This window comes from Octodon degus, unplaced genomic scaffold, assembly GCF_000260255.1.
Source record: "Octodon degus isolate 3935 unplaced genomic scaffold, OctDeg1.0 scaffold00015, whole genome shotgun sequence".
NCBI classification, from domain to species: domain Eukaryota; kingdom Metazoa; phylum Chordata; class Mammalia; order Rodentia; family Octodontidae; genus Octodon; species Octodon degus.
In genome coordinates, this window is record NW_004524591.1 from 11,522,434 (window position 1) to 11,540,905 (window position 18,472).

The 18,472-nt window shown below is 40.4% G+C and overlaps 1 protein-coding gene across 1 annotated transcript in view; it reads left to right on the forward strand.

Moving 5' to 3' along the window:
- The window catches only part of Dnah11 (dynein axonemal heavy chain 11), a 375,268-nt gene that overhangs the window by 195,909 nt on the left and 160,887 nt on the right, over positions 1 to 18,472 (forward strand). The window contains exons 42-45 of the mRNA XM_023709848.1: positions 7,170 to 7,320; positions 9,957 to 10,088; positions 14,688 to 14,861; positions 15,288 to 15,294. Coding sequence (XP_023565616.1) covers positions 7,170 to 7,320; positions 9,957 to 10,088; positions 14,688 to 14,861; positions 15,288 to 15,294 — 464 coding nt within the window. The remainder of the gene's footprint in view (positions 1 to 7,169; positions 7,321 to 9,956; positions 10,089 to 14,687; positions 14,862 to 15,287; positions 15,295 to 18,472) is intronic.

Consider the following 18,472-nt stretch of genomic DNA (forward strand, 5'->3'; position numbering starts at 1 on the left):
TTCCTTGGCTCCTGGGCAGTTTTTGTTCTACTTTCTGTCTCTGAATTTGACATCTCTGGGTGCCTGTCATAGTAGAGCCATACACTACCTGCCCTTTTATTGCACTTAGCGTGCTCTCTTCAAACTTTATCCATGTCATAGGAGGTGCTAGAATTTCCTTCCTTCAAGTCTGAATATCAGTACCACATTCTGCAAGCCATTCACCTCTTGAAGGACATCTCGGCCTCCGTACCTCTTAGCCACCGTGAGTGACGCTGCTGTGAATGTCACTATGCAGAGATTTCATATTCCAGTTTTCTGGGTTTATACCCAGAAGTGGAATTGCTTGATTATATGTTAATTCTATTTTTAACTTTTAAAGACCAGCCATACCGTTTTCCGTAGGAGCTGTGCCGTTTTCTTTTCCACACGCAGCACGCAAGGGACTTGCATACAGTTGCGCTACCAATGCTACCCTCAGCGGCGCTTGTAATTTTCTACTGTTTGGGGTTGGTTTGTTTGCTTGTCTTTTGATAGGAACCATGCCAATTGGCGTGGGGTGCTGCCATTACAGATATGGCGTGCTTTTCTGTCATGATCAGTGACACGGAATTTGTTTTCAAGTGCAAATGGGTCATTCACTTACCTCTTTTATAAAAATATCTGTGTAAGTCCTCTGTTCATTCCGTGATCAGGCTGGGTTGTGGTCATTGTATATGTTTTTATTGTTAGGTTCAAATGATTATTTGAAGAAGGCATAACTATATTGAAGGCTAATTAGGCTAATTTATTCGTTTAGCACCTGGATGGATGCCTTCCTCATTTTTAATTTGAATAATACTTTGATTGAACAGCTGGAAAGTGTTAAGAACTCATAAATTTTTTGAATGCATAAATAAAACCTTGAATTAAGCACCTAAATATAAGCCATTTAGCAAGATGTATGTGTGTATGTGCCTGCTTTGCATGTACACGAATAGCAGAGGATCTGTAGTTAGAGCAATTGTATTATGGCCCTCTGGCTTATTCTCCCAATGCTTACACTTTGCACAGTGTCTGCATGGTCATCTGCCACCTGCAGCAGTCCCACCTGGAGCATGAGAGCCTCTGCAGTGCCATGTGCTGGCGCTGGCATGCTGCCATGTCAGATGTCAAGCCTAGCCCTGCAGACCTGCCCTCCCTCCCGCTCACCTTGCCCTGTGCCCCAGGAGACTGACCCATGTAAGGCCATTAGTGGGCTCCCTGCCATCTAGCAACTGGTAGGTTTGGATAACAAGAGGCCCCGACAGGAAACAAGGGGAGGGAGGACGGGCTGTATCTCTTGTAGGCTCCATCCCCGCAGGGTCACATCAGGTAGCTGTGTCTCTCAACTCCAGGTGACAATTGGCCATGGATTTCCCTGAGAGATTCCCTCGCTCTGTGTTCTGCCACTTGTCCACTGTCCTGCAGGCACAGGTGTGGTAACCATTCCTTATGATTGCCCTGAGTGAGTCAGTTTCCCTAGCAAATCTCTGGCATAAGGAACTTCTAGACTATTGATTTTGGCCCGGCCCATAGTCGCAGAGGTTCCAGTCAGAGGTTGGCTGCCTCCTTTGCTCTGGAACTGGTGGTGAAGCAGCCCGTTGTGATGGGAGCGTGTGGTGGACCATGACTCTTCACCTTTCAGCCAAGGGAGAAAGGAAGGATAGATGTCCGGTACTTCTGCAAGGACCTACGTCCCCACAGAACTCCTCAGAAGGGCCGTTCCTCTTAGCAGGGGCACCCCAGTAGGGAATCAAGGCTTTAACACACAGGCCTGCTGGTGACAGTCTAGAGCCACAGTGCAGCACACCCATGTCACTCTCCCTCAGTTTCTGTACTCCTGGCCACTCCTTTATAACCAGCTGGTCTTCAAGCCTTTTATAACCTGAGCTATTCCCTGCCAAATATGCTCTTCTCCCTGACACTTTTCCTCTGGGCACGGATACTGCTCACTACAGTCAAATCTTCAAGTCTCCAGCAAAGTACAGCCACCCCCAGGCTTCAGTGTTTGACATAACTTTACCGGATGTGGCTGGGGAAGGAGAGTTCTATAAATGCCCCAGTGGAGAGTTGCTCCTGAGCTGTTTGCTCCTTGGCCCAGGAGAAGGCTGTCTCCTGAGTGCCTCCATTGGTTGGGGTTGGCTGAAGTCTCCCCAGTGCTCCCCGACTTCCCCAGACAGCACAGGCTCCTGTGCAAGAGGCAGTGTTCACCTCCTTCGGGGATCCCTCACCCTGCTGGGGTGGCCCTCACAGCTCCCACTTCCCCTGTCATTCCAACTCGGGCACACTGAGGAGAGATTTGTACCAACAAAAGCTCAGCTCACTCCTTAGAAAAGGACTTTTATTCAGTACATCAAAGGTCCTACCCAGGTTGCCTGAAGAGAGATCCGATTTGTATTCTGAGCTGAATTAAATAGCTTCCACTTGTCTATTAACTTTTAACTTTTATACAAGTTTTTGTGTTATCTAAGATTGTTACATAGGTTTAATTTTCATTTGTGTGACAAAAGGATCCAGCCAAGTCATTTACAAAAAATAAAATATGAAAATCTTTTTTGCAGGATGATTTAATATTTTTACCTCCTATCGCCAGAAAGTTGCAGTAAGCTAGCACAAAGTGGCTGCTTCAGATATAGGGTATTATTTTCACTCCATAAGTATTAAGCAGTATACTGCCTTTCTTTAGAGTTACAGTGTGATAGTTTTACATGTATTGATTCAATATTCCATTATCTTCTAAGATCAATAGGATAATTAACTCAGTTTTTGAAACCATTCTTTTGTTTCAGTTTTCCCAAACATTTTTGCTTTAAAATGTTCAAAGGCATGAAAAGTTGAAAAGATACAACTATAGACTTAGTCCTCCATCACCTCTTGTTACCATTTTACTACACTATTTTCTCTGTCTCTGTCTTTCTCTCATATAGATATACAGACATTTTTCTTGTTATTTTTATACAAATATCTAAAAGTAAGTTGAAGAGAATAAGATACTTCATCCCTAAGTAATTTAGCATTCATCTCATAAGAAAAAAGATATTCTCCTATATGAATACAATATAACATACCCAAGAAATTTATTCTTAATATTATCAAATAAAGGGGCCAGGGAGAGCTCAGCGGAATAAGCGCTTCTCTGGCAAGTGCAAGGGCCTGAGTTCAATCTCTGATTCCGCCCCCAAAAAATTATCAGATAAACTACCATTTTACAAATCATGCTAGCTATCCCAGTAATTTCCTCTGTACTTTAAAAAAAAACAAACAAACAAAACTAGAACTGAGCATCAAAACAAATACCTTGCACTCCATTGTGTCCATTGCACACAGTGCCTCTACTGTCACCTTTAATGTCGCACTTACACTGCGGGAGAGAGCAAGGCAAGTATCTCAGAGGATGCCCACTGGTAGCTGTGAAGTAGTGATTTTCTCATTCAGTCACGTATATTTCTCATTCTGTTCACGTATATTGCGTGACATTTTTCTGTGAACACCTTTTTTCTCACATCTGCTTTCCTCTCTTCCTTTCCTTTATTCCTCCTTACAATTTTTCATTCATGGTTTCTTATTAGTTCAGTGAGTTTAAACCTCATTGCCAAGATTCCTTGGGGTTCATATTGTCACAAAATGGTACCAGTAGGAGCCCTTCCTTTCAAGCCAGTCTCTTCCGACTTCTTACCTGTCCTTTAAGTCTCTGCACCTTGCTTTCTTGCTAAGTAAGATGCCTCTCATTCATCTCTTGCTTCCCTTACTCGAGGCCTAAATTATTGTTTCTCCAAAGAACCAGAGGGAAGAACTTGACTATAAGCATTAGTATTTAGTATTCAAACATACTAACTATGCTACTAATAATGAAAAAATACTAAGTGTAGGAGAGATTATGAAGCACTATATTTATATCATGGGGTTCCTTTTAAGGAGTAAAAATAGTACCATTCTCATTTAAACTTTTTTGGCAGTACTGGGGATCAAACTCGGGACCTTGGGCTTGCTGGGAGGTACTTATATCATTGAGCTATCTTCCTGGCCCTCATTTAAACTTTTTGGAACGAGACATTTTTATTAAAATTTGTCAAACTATGTTTCTGAATCTCTACTTCTGGAAGTATACACAGTGCACGGATAAAAGAATGAGACTGCAGGAGTAGAAGACAGAAAGCTTGTTTCTCAACATGAAAGAGAAAATTACACAAAGCCCAAAGTATTTTAGGCTAACACAAGAGAGGAAAGGGGACAACTTACAATTGTGGCCATCAAAGTTATATAGTAGTAAGTTCTTTTAGAATCAGATTAAACTCCAAATGTAACTTTAGTTTCTTGTTATTATGTATAAACCAACTAATATATAATTTGGAAGATATCATTTTCAGTGTTACGCCCACCTTCAAATAATTTGTACAATTACAAATGAATTTTTAGAATTTATTACCTGTATTTTTTTCCTTTATATATTTTCATCACTTTCTACTGCCAAAAACCAAAATTAATATTGTTTAAAATTAATATTGTGTCCACACTTTACAGAAATGCATCACATAAGATTAAACAATATTCTTAAAACTATATCCTCATGTATTTGAAGTAATCAAATACTACTTTAGTCCTGAGTTTTAAGTAAGTTTACTAGCAGAATCAAGTACTTGATTTTTCTTTTTTCCCCCCTTGGCAGAACCAGGGTTTGAACTCAGGCCCTTGCGCTTGCCAGACAAGCGCATATTCTACTGGGCCATCTCCCCGGCCCCTTTGATTTTTTATTTTATTTATTTATTTATTTATTTATTTATTTTTTTGAGACACTATCTCTCTATGTAGTACAGGTGGGCCTTGAACTCACTGTGTAACCCAGGCTGGCCTCAAATTCCCAGTGATCCTCCTGCCTCAGCTTCCAGAATACTAAGGTTACACACATGTGCCACTGTGCCCAGCTGTAGTTCCTTGTATGTTGAGATAATGGGAAAGAAAGAAACAAGAAATAGAAGAAAATTTATAAAGGTGAAAGTCAATGACAGTTGGTTTTTTGTTGTTGTTGTTGTTGTTGTTCTTTTTTTTTTTTTTGTCAGTAGAAAGTGATGAGATGGTTGACCATAGTTTTGTCCCACCTCCTGCCCACCTAAGCGAGTTCCCATTCTCTCTACCTTAGCCTCACATGGTTTTACACTATAAAAGTTCCTGGAAGAGACAGTTTCCCAGGGAACTACCTGCTCGGGCCCCCCTCCTGTCCCTCTGTCGGGACAGGAGCCTTCTTTCTTTCAATAAATATATTCTGCTCATAAAAAAAAAGTGATGAGAATATATAGAGAAAGGAAAAAACAGGTAATAAATTTTAAAAATTCATTTGTAATTGTACAAATTATTTGAAGGTGGGTGCAAAATTGAAAGTAAGATCTTCCAAATTATGTATTAGTTGGTTTGTACATAATAATAAGAAACTAAAGTTGCATCTGGAGTTTAATCTGATTCTAAAAGAGCTTAGTGCTATATAACTTTGATGGCCACAATTGTAAGTTGTCCCCTTTCCTCTCTTGTGTTAGCCTAAAGTACTTCGGGCTTTGTGTAATTTTCTCCGTGTTGAATGAGCTTTCCGTCTTCTACTCCTGCAGTCTCATTCTTTTATCCGTAGACCGTGTATACTTCCGGAAGCAGAGATTCCGCAACCCAGGTGTGCCCTGCATACAGGCCTGCAGCAGGAGCCTGTACTGCTGACTTCCGCACTCTTCCAGGTGGATGACAGACCCGAAGCTCGCGTGCAGGCTGCACTATGTGTAGGAAGATTTCCCAGACTATTGAGTAATAAATCGACAAGATTTCAGAGGCCAGAAGATTTTGGCTACCTAGACAGCTTCCAGGCCTCTGGTCCTGAGACTTTGTCTGGTAAACCTGAAGCTCTTCTGGAGGAAAAAGAGTTTGTCCCCATCCTTACTACCTATTTGAATTGTCCCATGGCACCCACCATCACTGACACCCAGAGTCACTTTACCAAATGACTCTCATGCAACTGGACTCCCTCTAAAAACCATCCCTGTTAGCCCCAAAAAGTTTTTGGTGAACCTAATAGTGTAAAGTTGTTGACTATCTAATAAAACCCTATAGCAATAGCTCATGAAAAACACAGGGAGCTTTTAGTAACATGATCATTTTGCTTTAATTTCTTCTGATATTCAAAATGAAAAACCTAATTTTTTAAAGCAAAGGTTAGCCATGAAGTGTCCCTGGCCACGCTGCTCCTATACTGGGAGCCGTTTGTATTTATTATCACTGCTACCTGCTTCATCACATCTTTGTGAGAGATTTTTTTTTTCATTTAGCATCTCTTAATTTCATCCTAGAAACAATTATGGATACCATGAAGTCATGCAGTCATGCTTTGCTTTGTATTATAAGTAGTTTAAGGTGTTAAAGTTATTTAGTGTATCAAAATTAATGTTCCATGTTCCAGATACAGTACATATGGGATTATATATAAGCCTCTGGTGTGTGTCTGTGTGTATACATACACTTGTATATGATTTTCTGATCCTCGTGAAACACCTGAGATATATATGTGCATACATGTATTATATTTATGCATATGCATAAATGTATGTATATACATCTATGTGTAGAAGTATATTTCAAAAGCTAATGCTTATCATGAGATAACCATTTCAGAGCCCTTTATGGGAAACACATTATCAGCTATCAAGTTGGCGTTACATGGAGCCTAGTTCAAATAGGAGGAAATTTAAAATAGCTCCTATGGAATTTTCTCCTCTTTATGTGTAACTGATTTCTCATTACTAAATAATTGATGCCAAGATTAATCAAGAAAGATGCCAAGCTGTTTTCATAAATAAGGCCTCCACCATGAAAATAGTTTCCGTCCCTTAGGAAATGACAAACCGTACTTCCTTCTAAACGCGCAGTAATGGCCTACTTATTATCTATTATGTTTGACTTCTAAGCACTATTAGGAGTTTCTTTTACATTCTTTTCATTAAGGTAAAAATGGCCCATTAAAACAAGTTTTTAAAGAGCCATTTAAAAGTACTTGCAGTTTGAGAAATGGAGCGAATGCGCTAAATATGTCTGTGAAGTGCTGCACCAAGCTGTGCTGAAGGGGGAGCGTTGGACACGGCGGAATTCTGCTTTTCAAGCCTCGTGTTCTGTAAAAGCTTTTCTGTGTTCCTTTTCAGGTATGTGGCCAGTTGGATTGACCGAAGGCGGCATCAATCAGAAAAGGCCAATTTAACTATTCTTTTCGATAAATACATTCCTGCATGTTTGGACAAGCTGAGAACCAGCTTTAAAACCATCACCTCTATTCCAGAAAACAGCCTGGTCCAGGTTTGTCTTCAAATGCACCGTGCGACATTCTAGTCCTGTTGGAGCATGACCTGGACAAAGTTTTTGCTTGCTCAAGAAGATGGAAAGCATTCTAGAATTGTTAAGTTGCTCCAGTCCCCCGACCCCCAGCCCCAGGGCTGGGCTGCAGCTCTTTGCAAGCCCCTTTGAGTAACACACTGCATCACACTGTTGTCATTTCGGCTCTAGGCCTCTGAACTTAGTCATTTTCTGTCCACAGAAACTGACCTAGTTCTAAGTTCCTATTTACTGAATCAAGTTCCTCCCAAGTGTATTAGAACAAAATTATTAAAAAAAAAAGTTGAAACAGCCTTATTTATTTTTCTAGAGTCTATATATCCTGCCTAGAGAAGGTACCCAATATGTTTTCTGCATAAAATGAATCTGTAAAAGTAAAGATGCCAGTCAGGTGGTAAGAGAAAGCATCTGAATTTTTCCACATAGGTATCGCCACCCACGGACTTCTCCCAAAAATATTCCTGAAGGTGTGTCAGTCGGCACAAAGAGTTCATCATATTCCAGGGATTTTTTTTTCTGATCCTCATTGTGAGACAGGGAATATATGAGTTGTTGTCATGAAAGAAAATGAAAACAATTCACAGTACACATAAGTAGAGGTTGTGTTCCTAATCTCAGCAGGAAGAAAAACTGTCACCGGCCTGGCCTGTACGTGTATCAGATTCACAACAGGTTTACAATTTGAAACCTTTTTTTCCTATTCCTGTAGGAGCAAAATTGGTTTCTAAGTACTGTGTTACTATTAAGTTACTATGTTACCAAATTTGTTTGAAGCTAAATTAGAAATAGTTGCAAGCATAAAAAGAAGGGAAAGTTCAAGTTTTTGGGTAATTCACACACCAATTAAGTAAACGATAGTATTCAACAGTAATTATCTGAGGTATAATTTATTTCTGAAAGCAGGTCTGAATTTATTCATAATGAATTAATTATGTGGTTAGCCTAATTAGACTTCCTCTGGCGTAATACTTGCTAAAGCATGATGGTGTTCTTTCTCAAGTTGACTTGTGTGTTTGTGTGATTCTCTGTGGTGTGAACTTCTTCATTCAAGAGTAGTGTGAAAATAGGTCAAAAGGAATTAATAGGACTTTTGCTCTTGCTTCTTTCTTTTATAGTCTGCAGAAATAGCATTTAATCCTTAGTTCCTTTTACATCATTGTTTTAGAGTATGTTTTCTGTGGTTGCTCATGAGGTTAGGAATTTGATGTGAAAATGAGTGGAAAAGAGACTAATTTAAAATGATTATCTTTAAAAAATTAACATGTCTGTTTCCCAGTATATGAAACTTCTTTACATTCCGTAAAGTATAATGACTCTTTTGGAGTGTTCATTAAAATATAATTTACATTTGTTTCTGACACAAAGCTCAAAATGTGTTCCAGTACTGTTTTCAAGAGAAATAAAATCTTCAGACTTAGTAGACAAAGTGTTCACTTAATAAACTCACACTGTGACTTCTCAGTCTGTGTTTTGTTTGTAACCAACATGTTTCTGTGCAGAAATAGCCAAGCTTTCAGGTTTTGCACTATTTCTCTTGATGAAAAATTGGTTTTGTTAAAAGATTATTTCTAATTGGCAAGCGTGGCACAATGTAAGAAAGAAGTCAAGAGAGATTTTAACATATAACAAGTGCTCAGCTATTCACATGAAAAAAAATTAGTTTTCCATCTTTCTTGGCTAGAAAAGCAAAGCACGGACACTATAACGTGATTGCCTGGTTCTCCGTGCTCATGATAAAATTCTACTGCTGCCCACACAAATTAGGGCAAGAGTGTTTGGGTCAAGGGGCTGAGCCAGTGCTGATTAATGACAGCTATTTTTGTGCATTAGGGAACTAGCCCCCAAATCTATCCAGCATGATTATTCCATGTGGTAAGGGCTTCTACAGCTATGCTTCTCTCAGAACTGACAAGCTTGCTCTGAATTTGGGGATGCTTAGAGCCAACAGAAAATGCTGCTTCCGCTGGAAGGCATGAAGAACAAATGCCTGATGAGTGTTTCTTTCAAGGTTAAATTTAATCCTCTGTCCAAAAAAGTGTTGCAGGTTAAGTCCAGTGGTCTAAATTTACAACAATAGGTGGAAAAATGGCTGCCAGGAAGCTGGGAAGTGGCTTACCACAAGTCTGCAGGGAGGGAAATTGTTCATAAATGTCTGTCTGTCCATGCAGTTCAATCTTAGGAAGTCATTCCCAATGCTACAGACAAGGAAAGACATCTTCTATATGTGCTTAAGCAGGAAAGTAGATTGTAGAATGCTTCATTGATATTATTCCCAACTTATAAAAAAGTGAACATAGATATACTTTTATTTTTCCATATTTGTTCATGTGCATTTCTGATTTATCCAGTGGTTATAATTGAATCATTTAAACTTATTTTAATAGCTTATTACATAGAAAAGCGAGTTAATTAAAAATGACCACAACATTCCACTATTGACTTAGACACGCAATGCAGTAATTTTTGTATTTCACAATGTACTGCTTAGAATTCTGAAAATCATATAATCTCCTAAGATAAGTGGCGTCACAAAGTCCTTTGAACCTGTTAACTATTACAGTACCACTGCCCTAAATGGATTGCTATTTCTTTCTCTTCAGACTATTTGCGCTCTTCTGGATTGTTTGTTGACTCCTGAAAACGTGCCTTCTGACAGCCCAAAAGAAGTTTATGAAGTCTATTTTGTCTTTGCCTGTATCTGGGCATTTGGAGGCACCCTAGTGCGGGATCAGGTATGCTGAGTGATGGTACAGAAAAGCATTCTTATTTGTGGAAGTGGAATTGCTGTTTGAGGCATGAACAAAAACTACAGCGAATGTTTAAACTTAAATGATTACAGTAAAAAGATGCATTGCCATTCATCTCTCTCAGAAGATTCCTTCAGTCTTAGCACACTGATTTCTTTATTACTAGCATGTGCCTTTTACTATAAGTTCTTTCTAGTTTAAACATTCACCACGTCCACTTTCTTAGTTACTGCAAGTCTCTACTACTTGTGCTGTTTTCTCCTGAGCCCGTGCATTGTGCAGTCAGGCCTACTGGTGCTGTTGGTCGTTGTCATCAGCAGCAAGGTCACATTGGTAGCCTTCAGCCCAGCCTACCTGCCGTGCTCTGGGCTCCAGGCTGCGTGTTTCTGCCCATGTCCGGCCATCACGTCTATGTCCTGAGACACAGCACTGCCCCACCCCCATTTGCACTTTGTTTTTATTTTTACTTTTTTCTCTTTAGCAATGCTTTCCTCCCAGCTGCTCCAGTTAACCTGGGAACACTTTCTTTTTCTTATCCCATAATCTCAGTCACTCAGTTTTCTGTACAAAGCCCCTGTTAAGTCAGCCTCCTCCCTTTCCTCATCGCTACAACATTAATTCAGGAACAGGTCATCTTTAGATTCCCCCAGACCCTCATAATGTCAGCTTGGCCACCACAGCAAATCTTATTTACATAACAAGTTTATTCCTTCTGGTGCTAGGAGCTGAAGTCCAAGATTGGGCTGCCACCAGGGTTGGTTCTGGAGAGGACTCTTCCTGTCTGTTGGGGCCTCACATATCCTCATGTAACAGAGAAAGTGCTCTGTGTGTCTTCTTATAAGCTACTTATCCATCATGACGGTCCCACTGTCGTGACATCGTGAAAACCTAAAGCTTCATCTCCAGATACTGTCAGTGCGCTATTAGTGGAAGGGAGCGGTTCAGACTATAGCATATGGTGACCTTCCAGAAAGCCTTCTCCCTCCTGTCACTTCTCGCTCTGATCAGTCACACACAGTGCCAGGGTTGGTATTTGTGAGCCACAGTCAACTCTGACAGTTTCTTTTTGTTGGTCTTTCCTTCAGCTCAAAGTGAACCTGTGATATGCGCACCATTTCTTCATAGTCTTTTGGAGGCTTCTCATTTCTTATAGGAAACACGAAACACATGCACACGCACACGCACACGCACACACACACACACGGGCATGCACACTCTTACACTGCTCAGATACATCAAGCTGTGGGAAACATGCTGGTCTTATCTCCACCATCCACCTCTAAAGTAGATTTTTCTCTCCCATGACTTCTGTCCTAATTCTCACTCAGGGTGTGGGTAGTGGAAGCTCTAGCTCAAAGCAGGGAAGCCCTGAGCCCATGGTCTCTCTGGAGAGATGGCAGTGGCAGGGCTCACACCCAAGTTGGTTTCTCTCAGAGGCCACATCTTTGTGGAACCGCAAAACCTCTCATGGTCGCTGTGCTCCCTTGGTACCTGGAATCCTTGTGGTAGGAATAGATTACACATGCTTTCCTGGTTTTCTGAGACATTCCTCATGTACGTGGGATTCACATAAGACTGACCCGTGTTTCTGTTGGTTTAACTCAATGCTACTTCCAAAGTAAATGGCTGATGCAGCCTGTGGGCTGGTTCTACTTCTTGTCACTAAGTCACCATAGCTTACATCTATAGATACATTTGAACCTCCCCAGGCCTCATAGGTCTCGTTGCAACCCTTGTGAGAAGCCACATTTCAAGCTCTCGGTTCTCCAAGTGCCTCTGAAGAGCAGCCGGTGCTGCTGGGAGAAAGCCACACAAGGGGACATCTTGTGGTCTTGAAGGCAGCTGCCTCTGTGTGGGGGTTTCTCCTTCACAGAGACCAGCTGAACTCCACTTCCTCCATGGTTTTTCTTCTAGCGTCCTTCACCTTCTGCAGGCCTGCAGGTCAGGAAGTTGGTGCTCAGCGGAGATCTCGCCCTCCTGAGCTCTCCCCTTCCTCCCAGCACTCCCTCCCTCAACCTCTCCAATTTCCTTGGCTAGTGGTGTTCACCACAAGCTGCATCTTGCTTGTCTTCTCCCATAATACAGCTTTCTACAATAAGTAGTCAACATTGTAGTGTCCATCTTTACACTTCTTGAATGACTCTAAAGTCCAGTGTTTCCAAGAAACGCTGTGGGGTTGGGATGTCACTGAAGCACACAAGCAGTGACCTCAGGGCAGCCAGCCATCAGTTAGCTGGGCACACTGAGTGCTGTTACCCGTCCCACAAGATGCTTTGGCCTTGTCATGGGCCACACAGGTCCCCCACTGTGGGTCTGGTCCATGAAGCTGGCTTCTCCAGTTGTTACGTTAGAGTGAGTCACCCTGGTGCTCTTGCGCAAAGCTGGTTTACATGTAAGGGACCTACATACTTCCTGTGTATTCGATTGCTTTTCCCCATCACCTGTCCCTACACCTCCCAGACAGACCCTGTGAGGACTGAGATCCTGCTTGTTTGCTTCTGTGCTGTAAAGCAAATGCATTTTATAGAAAAGTATAAAGATTTGTCAATGAAAATAATTTTACCAGTGTAACTGTTAGTACATTTTGATGAAAAACAGGAGTCACATGTACACTGGTACAAAAAATAGAGCCAGATAAGGACACAACCTGTGAATTATTTCAGCCCAGCCTGCTTTGGCTTAAGACTAGATTTTACAGGGTGATAAAATGCCACGGCTAGGCTGCCTCTCTTGGTTACTTCTCTCTCATTGCTGAGACAAAGTACCCAACACCTAAATTTAAGGAAGGAAAAATTTAGTTAGCTCATAGTTTGTGGAAGTTTCAGTCTATAATCGGCTAGCTCTAAGGCAGGGTGGCACATGGCAGAGGGCAACAGTTTATGGCAACAGAAGGCAGCAAAAACAGCAGGAGCAAAGGGGGTGGCAGGGGTGGGGGTGGGAGGCGGGGGTAGGGAGCGCAGCACTGGTGCCTTCTCCACTTCTCCCTGCCCTCTTGCATGGTATGAGGATGTTCACCAAGTGAGAACCCTGGCCCCCTGCTGAGTCACTTGAAATCCTAAACTCAAGGTGATACAAAGTATCAACCATTGCAGGGTAGTCTGAAAACAAGTTAAATGAGCTTGAATTCATGACAGAATGAATGGGGGACTGGAGGACAGTGACAGGGCACTCTGCTCCCAGCCCGGCTCACATCCTTATCTGTGGCCATCCTCCCTGTGTCTCTGCATGTGTGACCAATCCAGGACTGAAAGCAGGCTATCGTCCATGGACACAAAGATGTCACTGAAAAAAAAGTTTTTCTCACAAATAGAAGTTGTGGTCTTGGATAAAGGGCGCAGCTGCTAAAGGCAATGGACACGCATAGTGTTTTTAGATTTTACCAAAATTCACCAGGACAGGCTATCCTATGGATATAAGACCCTGGGTCAAGTAATCCTGTGGATTTATGAGGGTTTTGGTTGTTACTGGTATACAATTACCATTCCCTTTGGTTTTTTAACCTTTAGGATCAAGGACATATACCTATCATTGTATAAAAACCAGTACCTCCTAGTCCAGATAGCCTGATCACTTCCATGTGGTCCTTTCACAGGCCGGGAGTTGCTCTCTGTGTTTTCTGTTGGACTTTTCTGTTTCCTGGTGGGAAGTGAGCCCCTGCCTTCCTCTCTTTGCTTCTTCAAGGAGGAATTCCCAGTAGCCTGTTAAAGTCCAGCAGTGTTTCAGTACTGTTTTGTGACAGTAATACAATCGCCAGCATTTACTTTTTGAGGTGAAGGAATTTATCAAAAGTACTATTTGCTCGGGCTGGCAAGATAACTCAGTGGACTAAGTGCTTGCTTAGGCAGAACCAGGGACCAGGGTTCTATCCCTGGCACCACATGCTGTGCCATCCCCGGGTATGCTGAGCCAGCCACCGGAGTCCAGGAGCAGTGGCACATGCCTGTAATCCCAGCGCTGGGGAGGCTGTAAACAGGAGGATCACTATGAGCTTAAACTGCATAGTGAGACCCTGTACAAAATACATTTTTTTAAAAAGCACTATTTGCAGCCACCATAATTTATAGGAAAAATATTTTAACAAAGGGGTCAAAGAGCTATACAGATAAAAAGTATTTGAATCAAATAATGATGCCCATTTTAAAATACTCCATTACCCTAATTTTTCTTAGTTTGCCATGAACTTGTACAAAAATTAGTAGAAATCAATGCCTATTTATTTTATTACCATTGTGCTGTGGAAACCAGCATAATACTTTGAATAACAGTTCACCATTGAATTGAATAACCTAACTGAGGAGGACCCTATAGTTCCCCTGACTTTACCTTGCTTTTTAGGATGGTTTCCACTAAATCTGTACCTCATGGCTGTGTGGCACAAAGCTCTGTGCCTCTATGGTAGTGTCACTCATCACAGCAATGTCTAGTGCAATTTTTCTTGGTGCGATGTTTGGTTCCATATCTGGAGTTTCCTTGATGGTTTTGGCTCTGTGCGCTGTGGTCACTGGCTTGAGCAGGATTTGAAGCTTTGTGTATTTGCAAAGTTACCTTTAAGTGTGAAATAAGGATTTCTCTTGTTCTCCTCAGCTTTCTGATTATCAAGCTGACTTTAGTCGATGGTGGCATAAAGAGATGAAAGCAGTGAAGTTTCCATCCCAGGGAACAATTTTTGATTATTATCTGGACCACAAAACTAAGAAATTCTTGCCTTGGGCTGACAAGATCCCACCGTTTACTATGGATCCAGATGCTCCTCTACAGGTAGGTGTGGGGAACAGCAGGACTCTGGCCACTGTGTGCTGATTTGAGCCCATCTTCAAAAGCAGCCTGTCTATGACCAGGAATGTAGCTCAGTGGAGTAAATGCCTGCCTGGCAAGTGCAAGGTCCTGAGTTTGATCGCTGATTTGGGCCTAGGGATATAGCTCAGCTATACAGTGCCTGCTGGGCAGGCATGAGGTTCTGAGTTTGATTCCTGGTAAACAACCCTCGCCAAAAGCAGCCTGTCTGTCCTGCCTGATAGAGGAATTACTGTGTTGGTATGTTTGGTGTGTAGCATGTTCCCGTAGGAGAAAATAATTTGAACTACAGGAATGTTGAGTGAGATGGCTTGTATTTCTACAATCTCCTTTTTAAGAAGTTCATTTCAACTTAATTCTGTGATAACAGCTTTCTTTACATTTTCCTAGAAACTTGGCAAGTTTTGTGGAAATCGGAGGCATCATCCTATTAATTCAGTGATTCATCTTTCTGACCTTAGGTAATTTCCCTCAGCAGTATTTTTCATACGTAACTTCTGTGGCCCCCAGCCATGAAGTGAATGTGTCTAATCTCCTGAACGTACGTGTTTCACATTCCCAGGGCAACTGACTGACGAATCCAAATGAAGTGTTGCCTTTTTCTTCATTGCTTCTCTTCCTAGATTATTTGTTGTAGGCTGAGGTATATCTTATTCTGCTTCAGTCTTTTTTCCTTTTCTTTCTGTTTCTTTCTCCACATCATGCCATTCTGATTCCATTTGGAGCTTAGTTTTCTTTTTTTAAATTTGTTACTAAGAATATCGGTACACTTTAGATATCGCAATGATCACACTGGACGTTTATACCTGTACATGATATATATTCATTTCTCTTTTCCCCACAGCCTCCCCAACCTTCACCCCTCTTCCTGGCCTTATTTATAGAGCTTTGGTTCCAATTTCCTCCTTTGTCATTTCTTTTCCCTTTCACTTCTTTCCTTTCCACCTTCCCCCTTCATAGTTCATCTTTTCTTTTGAAAATTTTATTTCTACTTCACAATATCTAAAGGGTTCCTTTTTCCCTACATGCCAGCCAGTATTTGTTATTGGTTGATTTCTTGATAGCCATTCTTTCTGGAATGAGATGGAATCTCAGTATTGCTTTAATTTATATCTTAAAAATTACCAGTGATGCTGTACATTTTTTCATGTATTTATTTGCCACCATTTGTATTTCTTCATCTGAGAAGTATATATTTATTTCACATCTCCATTCTTGGATTAGGTCTTTAATTTTGGTTGGGAGGGGCCGGTTTTTTCCATTCTTTACATGCTCTAGATATTAGTCCTTTGTCTGAGAGACAGCTGGCTAAAATTTTTCTCTGTGTGTTGTCTTTGGACTCTGTTCATGATTTTTTTTTCTGCACAACAGTTTTTAATAGGACGAGATCCCACTTGTTGATTCTTTGTATTATTTCCTGTATGAGCAGGATGTTATTCATGATCTTTGCCTACACCCATATCTTCAAGAGTTTTGCCTATTTTCTCTTCCAGCCTATTGTGTTTCTATTTTAATATTTAGAACTTTGATCCATTTCTATTTTAGTTTAGTGCATGGCGATAGACATGGGTCTTTGTCATGAGGAAAGCTGGTCTTTCCAATACCATTTATTAAAGAGGCTATCTTCCAGAACACATGTTGGACCCCTTTGTCAAAGATAGGATGGCTGAATGTGTTTGAAGTTGTTTATGTATCTTCCGATCTGTTCCATTTATCCTCAGATTTTTTTTTTTTGGCAGTACCATGCTGATTTTATCACTGTAGCTTTGTAGTATAATTTCAAGTCAGGGATTGTGATGCCCCATGCCTTGCCTTTGTTTCCCAGAATTGCCTTTGCTCTTCCAGGTCTCTTCTGGTTCCACATGAATTTTAGGAATTTTCTGTAGGTTTGTGAGATATGTTAATGTTATTTCAATTGGGATTATATTAAAATCTGCATAATAATGTTGGAAGGCCATTTTAATAATGATGGTACTTCCTATTCATGAGCCAGGGCTCTTCCAGTATCCTCTTTGAGCTTGTTTTTCAGAATACTATAGTTTTCAATTTATAAATCTTCTACTTTGTTAGGTTGATTCCTAAGTTTTTTACTTTTTTGGATGCTATTGTGAAAGATATGGTTTCCCTAATTTCTCTGTTAATGAGTTTATTGTTTATATATAGGAATGCTATTGATTTTCAGGTGTTTACTTTGTAACTATACTAATGAATTTGGTTATTAAATCTAGATGTCTTTTGATGGAGTTTTTTGGGTCTTCAATGTAGCAAATCATGTCACCTGAAAATAATAACTTAACTTCTTTTCCTACCCTTATTCCTTTCATTATCTAATTACTTAGGCTAACATTTCCAGCAATAGTGAATAGGAGTATTGATAGTGGACAACCTTGTATTGTCCTTGATTTTAGAGTAAAAGCTTTCAGTTTTTGTCCATTTACTATGATGTTGGCTATTGGTTTGTCATAGATGGCTTTTATCAGATTCAAATAAAGAACATCTATTCCAATTTTTCTGTAGGGTTTTTATCATGAATGGGTGTTGGACTTTGTCAAATGTTTTTTCTGCATTTATTGAGATGATCATGTGATTTTGTCTTTGACTCTGTTTATATTTATTGATTTGCATATGTTGAACCATCCCTGCATCCCTGGGATGAATCCTACTTGGTCATGATGTATAATCTTCTTGATAATTTGCTGCATTTTGTTTGCCAGTAACTTATTCAGGACTTTGCATCTATGTTCACTGGGGAGATTGGCCTATCCATTGCTTTTTTGGTTGAGTCTTTCTTTTGTTTTGGTATCAGAGTAAAATTCTCTTTCAATTTTATTAAAGAAGTTCACCATTAGTGGTATTACAAGTTCTCTAAATTTATTATGGAATTTAGCAGTGAATCCATCAGGATCTGGCTTTTCTTTTGTTGTAAATTTTCAATTACATTTTTATTCATTGACTGATATTGGGTTACTTAGAATTTTTATATCTTTTTGAATCAGCTTTAGCAATTCATATATATCTAGGAATCTGTCCACTTTTTTTCTGTCTTAATAAATGACAGGTTCTTGAAGTAGTCAACAATGCTCTTCAGGATTTTTTCAGGATCCATTGTGATTTCACCCTTTTCTTTCCCAGTTGCATGAATTTGAGTCTTTTTCTGTTTGATAAGGGCAGCTAAGGGTTTGTCAATTTTATCTTTCAGAAAACCAACTCTTCTATTCATTGGCTTTTTCTATTGTTTTCTTAGTCTCCATTGTTTTAATTTCTGCTGATTATTACAATTTCCTCCCTCTTATGAGCATTGGGTTTGATTTGTTCTTCTTTCTCTAGTCTTAGCTTCAAGATTAAGTTGTTTATTTGAGATCATTCTGTTTTCTTAATGTGAGGCTTTACTGTGTGAATTTCTAGCACTCTTAGGACTGCATTCATTGAATCCTGAAACTTCCAGTAAGCTGTGTGTCTCCATGACTTTCTCTCCTTGCTGGGACAAAATATTTGACACCCCAAATTAAGGAGATAAACGTTTATTTAGCTCACAGTTTATGGATGTTTCAGTTGATGCTCATCTGTCTCCAGTG